General features: G+C 36.1%; 1 protein-coding gene across 3 annotated transcripts; it reads right to left on the bottom strand.

Moving 5' to 3' along the window:
* Positions 1 to 691: 691 nt before the first annotated feature.
* Positions 692 to 7,599, bottom strand: LOC108464384 (alpha-1,4 glucan phosphorylase L-2 isozyme, chloroplastic/amyloplastic-like). Of its 3 annotated transcripts, none has more exons than XM_017764664.2 (15): positions 6,842 to 7,587; positions 6,294 to 6,523; positions 6,083 to 6,184; positions 5,654 to 5,830; positions 5,182 to 5,457; positions 4,338 to 4,609; positions 4,074 to 4,191; positions 3,582 to 3,977; positions 3,324 to 3,476; positions 2,928 to 3,056; positions 2,349 to 2,585; positions 2,125 to 2,201; positions 1,647 to 1,833; positions 1,353 to 1,553; positions 692 to 1,055 (listed from the first exon to the last, which is right to left on the bottom strand). In XM_017764664.2, exons 1-15 carry the CDS (start codon positions 7,035 to 7,037, stop codon positions 939 to 941), a joined length of 2,868 nt encoding a protein of 955 aa, XP_017620153.1. In that variant the 5' UTR covers positions 7,038 to 7,587; the 3' UTR covers positions 692 to 938. The 3 variants fall into 3 exon arrangements, with proteins under 3 accessions (XP_017620153.1, XP_052879953.1, XP_052879954.1); XM_053023993.1 differs by lacking the exon at positions 6,842 to 7,587 and adding an exon at positions 6,663 to 6,783; XM_053023994.1 differs by lacking the exons at positions 692 to 1,055; positions 1,353 to 1,553; positions 2,125 to 2,201 and having other exon boundaries at positions 1,665 to 1,833; positions 6,842 to 7,599.
* Between the last annotated feature and the right edge of the window lie 373 nt (positions 7,600 to 7,972).

Below are 7,972 nucleotides of genomic sequence, written 5' to 3'. Positions count from 1 at the left end.
CTTAAAATATATGTATTTGCTTGAGATTTTAGGTCATCAACAAAGGTAAATTGTTGAGGTATTCTAAAAGCTCTCGATCTCAGGTTCGTTGGTAGAGTTATTGTATTTTTTTGCTTCTAAAATAACAACTAAAAACAAGCTAAGGTTCCTTATATTTGTCCTTGGAGATCTTCAGATTTAGGATAATAGCCCTATAATATATATATATATATATATATATATATATATAGCTAATTAAGCTCACTGAGTTCTGGTTAGTTCAAGTTTAAACAACTCTTGGTGTTTTACCTAGTTTAGCTGATAGATTAAGGTAATAGCCACTAGCTTCTTGATCTTGCTGAACTCCATGCTTAACTCAATCGGTTCATATATATGTGCGTATATACACACACATATTCACCCTTAAGAGGTGACATTTAGCAAGTTTAAGATTCAAATTTTAACGTCTACAACCCTTCTTTTTAATTCCCAAGCTAAGATCTCAAAGGGGAAAAAAACTAATGAAGATCAAATTAGATGAGCTTAAGAACCCAATCTGCAGATCCTGAAATGCCATTGTTACTGTTATGCAGGGCTCAACAAGGAAGACTTTTTAAAGTAATAGTTAAATTTTATGGACAAAAAACTCAAGTTATATGGTTCCCAATAGAGGTGCAAGTACAAAACCAGTTCAAAGTCAGGTCTTTGGGGCTTGTAGCTGCAATATTTGGCATTTATTGAACCTTTAATAAGATTCTTGATCACTGTAAATCATAGCAATTAACAACAGTCTGCATATATTTTGGCAGATTTCAGTTCCAGGCTTTCCATTATATTTTATTCCTAAAATATGATACAGTGATCACAAGGTATAATATTGAGAACCAGCACCATTTACTTCTAAACTTCAAAAAAGGGAGGAAGGTATTGGATAGGCTAAACTTGGGGTCCACCAGTAATCATGGCAGCACAACAGGATCAATCCTCCATATGTCCCTGGCATATTCATGAATTGTACGGTCACTGCTGAACTTGTATGAGCCAGCTGTGTTTAAAATCGACATTTTTGTCCATCTCTGTTAAGAAAAAAGGAATGAATTAAATCACAAAATGTAGCAATGCAAGTATGATGATAGAGAATACCAAGAAAGCAAATACACACTTAAAAGTATGCATGATAAAAACTTTCGAAGCTAGCTAGGATAGTTTATACTGGGGAAGATTTGGAACTATAGGGGTGAAGGGGCTTGGTATAATGATCAGTCAATTATATATATGAGCTTCAAACAGATCATACTAAGCAATAATTGAACTAGCTATGTATAAAGATCACTCCTTGAAAATATATGTAAGAGTTACCAAATGGTACTCACCTTTTGATCTTTATATGCCTCATCAACCTTGTCTTGGCACTCAATGTAACTGGGAAAGTCTTTTCCAACAAGGAAATAATCAGCACGACCGTACCCTTCATTTCCTTCCAAAGATCCCATCAGTTCTTCATAGTTGTAGGGACCAAAAACACCACTTCTTACATATGCTTTCACCTCTTCAAACCTCGGGTCTGGCACAAACTGCAATAAGAGATCAAACAAAATATAAGAAAAGTGATTGCATAAAACCAAATTTTCATCTTTGCAAAAGAGAAAACCGAAGTAAGGGTTCACCTTTCCCTCAGCTCTTTCTTTCCTTAGCCCTGCGATTTCGTGAGCCTCTGCACCAAAGAGAAAGAAGTTATCTTCTCCAACCTCTTGCCTTATTTCAACATTAGCTCCATCTAAGGTTCCAATAAGGATGCAGCCATTCATTGCAAACTTCATATTGCTGGTTCCACTAGCCTCCATTCCAGCAGTACTAAACAATTGAAACAATGTGTTAGCCAGAGAGCTACATTAATCAGTAACAACCAACTGGTTTCCAGACGTATATTGCAAATTAAACAATCTGCAGGGACTTATTATGCTTAAGTTGTATGTTATTCACAGTCATTGATTGAATTCAAAAGTAAGAACCTCACAACCAATTCTAATGGGTTTGGTTGAAGCTATGGGGTCTTTTAAAAACCCTTTTCGAAGCAGTTACCATTCTTTGGAAGATGTCAGATGAAATTAAATACAAAGAAAAAAGTAAAGAGCTAAATATAACCTTATATGCTGAGACAGCTCACTACCGGGAATAAGCATTTCAGCCACACTTACATTGTAATCAGGAACAAAGACAACCTAACAAAAGAACAACATTAAGCTTAAAAGCATAATTTTCAAATAGGTATGAAAAACAATATAGCTTATATAGTTACAAACAACATATATGACCAAAATGCAAAAGCAATTAACTCAAATAAAAAAAGAGTTCACCATATAAGATACCTTTAGAAGATCTCCTATTTCAGGATCATGGTTCACAGTAGCTCCAACATCTGTGATGAACTTCACTATCCTTTTGGCTTGTACATATGTAGCAAAAGCTTTTCCTCCAAATATGCATACCCGAGGAACAAAGCTTGCTTTTCTTTCCTCATGGCTCATTTCTTTCATTTTCTTATAGCGGTAAACTATCCCCATAATGTTCAATAACTGCCGCTTGTATTCATGGATGCGCTTTACCTGCAATTACATCCCTTAGGTCTACTATTAATTCATAACTTATGAAGATAAGCGACAACTGTTATTGGGATAATTTCTTTTTCATCATTAAGGAGTTGTGTCCATCTTTAGATTTTAACAGAGTTTTTTTTGTATGCATGAACAATTTCCTGAGCTCGATAGCCAACTATTAACTGTACAATTTGAATGATTTGCAACTATGTTAACCCGACCCTTCATTTTACTTAAAATATCAGCATTTGACACATGTAGTTGTATCCCATACATATTCAGACATGGATATTGGGAAATCTAGCTATGACAGAGTGAAGACAAGAATTAGTATTAACTAGGAAGAATAACCTGCACATCGAACATTGCATCGGGATTGACAATGTAGCTGGTTTTCTCTCTGAGGAAAGATGCAACCTTAACCTTGTTTCTTCGTTTTGCTTCCCTCCATTCAGATTGAAGATCCTCATTATCAGCAAACTGTGGATACTGCTCATCAGTCCTTCTAACAATGTGCATAAAGCCAGTATAATGAAGGTTTAATGAAAAATATACAATACAATTGTATATTCTTTCCTCAACTATACGTATGTAAAAGACTAACAACTGAATGAGAATATAACAGGACCAAAATGCACGTCATTTCCCTTCTTAGCAAAAACTTTCTGGTAATAAAACTATATGGATTGGATACTATAGTTGATGAATTAAAACATTTGATGAAGTTTCGAGTTTGGATATACATACCTTACGAAGTGTGACCAACTTCTCTGTATTTACAACCCAGTCTTCCGATCCAGTCCACTTTGTTATAATTTTACTCAAATCTGGATTGCAGAAGCGGATCCATCTTCTTGGTGTAACCCCGTTTGTCTTGTTTTGAAATTTCTCAGGCCACATCTGCCACAAAGCAATATATATGTATATCAGAAGTCCTAAAATAAAACCAATGATTCAGTATGTGAGAACTCATTGAATGGGAGAGGGATGTTTCTGTATGGCAACCTCATAGAAATCATTGAAAACTTCATTTTTCACTATTTCACTATGAATCTCAGCAACACCATTCACTGCATAGCCACCGGCAACGCAGAGGTTAGCCATTCGGACCAACTTGGGGAGTTTTGGATCTGGCTCAATGATTGGTGGCACCTCATTTTTCTCCTCGATTTCCTCTTCCTCAAGTTCGTCTTCCTCAGCTGTAGTTTCAGTTTCTTCATCAGAAACATCATCCTCTTCAGTTGATTCAATGGCCTCAACTGAACTTTTCTCTGGTTTAGCAATCATTTCAGCCACTGACTCAGGCAACTCAATGTTATCTAGAATTCTCATTTGTTTCAGTTTTTCTTGCAACAGATCCAGATCCTCGGTTCCATACTCGTCAATAATGGTTTGAATCAGCTTATACACAGAACACAAACAGATGTTAGATTATACGAAAAAGAATATATGATCTCAAAAAAAAGGAGAATTTCACAAGATTGCTTATAAAGCTACCTCCTCATCAATCATTTTAATGATCTCAACATGTCGAGGAAGCAGTTTCTCCATCAGCTCCAGACTCCATTTCTCCAGAGCCTCAGGTAGAACCGTATGGTTTGTGTATGCAACAGTTCTGGTGGAAAGGTCACCATTAATATAACTACAATCTACTACAACTAGAAGCCAGCTTAGTACCGCAGCTTATATTTCATTTGTTTGCAAGGATGTAAGTCAATAACTACAAAGATTTATGATATGTAAGTCAAAGAGAGTAATTACCTTTGGGTGATATTCCAGGCTTGTTCCCAGCTCAAACCCTTGACATCAATCAATATTCGTATCAGCTCTGGAATGCAGAGTGTTGGGTGAGTATCATTCATTTGAACTGCAACCTTTTCAGGGAAAATTTCCCAATTCAAAAACTCTCCTGATCTTCTTTCGTAGCGTGCAATAATGTCCTGGAGAGAAGCTGAGCATAATGTATATTGCTGCTTCAGTCGAAGAGTCTTCCCCTCCAGTGACTCATCACCAGGGTATAATATGTAGCAAATCTGGTCGTTAAAAGAGATTATAGCATTATGTGAGAGATAGAATGACTATTTGTAACAATGAATGGATCAATTATGAAGAAAATCCCAGACTACTTTCAGTAGTGTAAACATGTTTTCAGAAGGCAGATTGAATATGTGATTCAAAGCACTCAAATTCAACATGTAACGACTGGAATTTGGACATCTCCCCCATATCATCGTACTTATTGGAATTTGGCTGTCAGCTCATATATGCCTACATCAAAATTATTGTCCTCTTTGAATCCTGCAGGCGCTCAAAGCTTTGTTACCCTCCCTTGATTCCACCTAAGGACCTCTCCTTAAAAGGAAGGTGCACCTTCAAGTGAGAAAGCTTAAAGGGCTTGCTGGTGTCTAAAGAAGACAATTCCGTTGATGTAAGCATACTCAAGGTGACAACCGAATCTCAATACAGTACAGGCAGTATGCAAGCCAGAGTTCCAAATCTCAGTCATCACACAATATCATTGTCCTGTTTCTCCCAAGACTACAAGAACTTCTTGGCTTTGAAGTGCATCAAAAGCATGAAGGAATGAATGAGTGTGAATTCAAACCTTTTCTGCATTCTTCATTGCTGAATAAGCTTTGGCATGATCTCCAGCGTTGAAAGCACTTAAATCAAACTTTTCTGGTGCAATTTTAGTAGACCATAGTCGGAGGTTAATTGTAGTTTTAGTTTTATATCCCGGTATAGGGACATCATAAGCAACAGCGGTTATATCTTCTCCTCCAACCCATTCTTTGATTCCTTCAGGGCCTGAAATGACTTCACCATAAAATTTTACAGGGTATGACACATCATTTCTCACAATTTCCCATGGATTTCCCATCTGCATTGATAAGCAATAAATAATAATTAAGAAAACAAGAAAATGTCCTAACTAGACTCTTAAGAAATGCCTGAAGTACCTTGTCCAACACATATTCAGACCGATAATGGGATATGATGCTCCAAATATATAGAAAATTTTGAGAATATTCGTGTTGGACACATAACTTTAATATAATCTTGTAATAAAAAGATACCTCAAGCCAATTTTCTGCGACTTCCTCCTGACCATCTTTTGTAATATACTGTTTAAACAATCCATATTTGTATCTAAGTCCATATCCCCAAGCAGGGTAATTTAATGTTGCTAAGGAGTCCAAAAAGCAGGAAGCTAAACGTCCTAAGCCACCATTGCCAAGTGCAGCATCTGGTTCCTGGTCAGCAAGAAACTGAAATCTTCAGTAACTCGAATAAAGCAAAAATGTGCAAAGCATAAAGAATTTCCTTGAAAGGAATTCACCATTAAGTAAAACATGTAAAGGTTTTGTTTCCCTTTACTGATTACAGTTGCCAGGTCTTTCTTGGATAATTAAATTTTCCATTTTAAGCAAGTTCATTACTTTTTTCAACCTTCCGGGCATTATTATGCTAAATATAAGTGTTTTTAAAATCATGAAGGATCTAACCTCCCTAGCTACATCCTCCACATTGTGCCCCAGTTTCTTCAAAGCTTCTGCATAGGCTCCTGTAAGCTCTAAGTTACCAATGGCATTCAGCAAAGCTCTACCCTGCATCAATGGTGACTGGGAATATTTAACAAACATTTGGCCAAGTAATTTGGTTCCAAAAACCAAATCAATAGCAGGAAAAAGTGGACAAATTTATGGCCAAATTAACCTGTAGATACTCCATAGAAAGATAATATGCTTGCTTCACATTGATTTTCTCATAGTAAGCATATGTAGCATTCCAGTTTATAATAAGCGAATCTCGGACGCTTTCGGCTGTTGCTTTGAACGCCTTGGGGAGCTCGAAATGGTCCGGCGCAAATGAGGGTGTGAACTCAGAATGGTATTTAATACTTGATGCAATGGATGCAGAATCTGGAACAAATGTATCTAGAGAAGCTGCAAATCAGATCAACATATCACATTAATGATTCAAATGACCAAAAAAAAAGATCAATAAAACACCATGATCAACATATTAGGGGGTTTTGAGATCCATTAGTGGAAAGAAGTGAAAAACAAAGATAAAAAAGAGGACCCTAAAAGCCACTTTAGCATTATATATTAGGAATTCTTGAACCAAGTAATCTAGGGTACAAAACCCTTCAAGCCCCCATTACAAAACTATTCAAAACCTTCCCTTCACTGCCTACTAATAGGTTTATAAAGAGAAAAATACTATGAAATTGCATTAAGTGATTAAAAAGTGAAAGTAACCTTCTTCAGTGATTTGACCTTCTTCTTTGAGGTCCTGCCTTTGGTCACTGGCAACACTTTTAATAAAGAATTTTCTCCTTGATAAAGTAAAGCTTGAACCTTTTTTTAGGAAGAATAAATTTGGGTTCCTTGCTTTATAGTTAAAACAAGTGAAGGTGGAGTGAAAACTGGTTGCAGAGAAAGGTAGAGACGCCATTGTTCCTGGTTTTCTTTATCAGTTTCCACCAATCACTACCTTTCCCTTCAGTTCAGAAAGAGTAAGAATGTTTCTATGATATTGAAAAAAAAAATGAGTGAAAGAAAGAGTGTTGCTTTTGTCGTCTTATCTTCAATTTGGCGCTTCTTCTTCATCATCATGATCATTATCTCAATTTCTCATGTAATAAACGAGGGAAATTAACAATATAGTTATATCGTGTTTATTGAAATTAACGGATGCCATTTTGCTAAATGAAGTGCTATTTAGATTTGTAGTAACTCTCTTGTTTGCTAGTGAAATGGGTGTCATTAACATCTTGTTTGCAGTCAAAAGCATTTGATAAAAGTAATAATGATGCCATTAATGGAGATTATAGCATGTTTCAAACCAGATATTTCTGAGCAAATAAAAAAAATCAAAGATTGCGTTGGAGGTTAATTGTTAAAGGAGGATGGAGTGAGCAAATTAAATTAAGACCGTTGGAAGAGGGGAAAACAGGAGATTTTGGTCACATGGGAGAAGTTGAAGCATATGTTTGGTTGTTGAAAGGGTAGGAGAAGAAAGGGCGGGGGGACCATCTTAATTAGAGGCCATCTTGTCGTGATATTAGATATTTTGCAGCAAAGATGAAAAAATGTGATGCTTTTAAATAGAAACTTTATGAAAATTCTAGTGAAGCCAACCCCAAAATTTTTAGCTTTTACCAAATTTTCTCACATAATCTATTCCTATCCACCCTATTTATTTAAATGATTTAAATTTTTACAATAATGTGTGTTTAAAAATTTAGTTGAAAATGTGATTAATTAAGACTAGAGATGTTCATGGGTTGGGTCGGGCCGGGTTCGGACTTGGTTCAACTAAAAATTTAAGCTCATTTATTGGGTTCGGGCTGGGCCGGGCCCAAAAATGGGCTTAAAATTTTTTTCAAG

The sequence above is a fragment of the Gossypium arboreum genome, chromosome 13 (assembly GCF_025698485.1).
Source record: "Gossypium arboreum isolate Shixiya-1 chromosome 13, ASM2569848v2, whole genome shotgun sequence".
In the NCBI taxonomy this organism is placed as follows: Eukaryota; Viridiplantae; Streptophyta; class Magnoliopsida; order Malvales; family Malvaceae; genus Gossypium; species Gossypium arboreum.
Note: the sequence above shows the minus strand (reverse complement) of the source record. Positions and strands in the feature narration are given on the sequence as shown.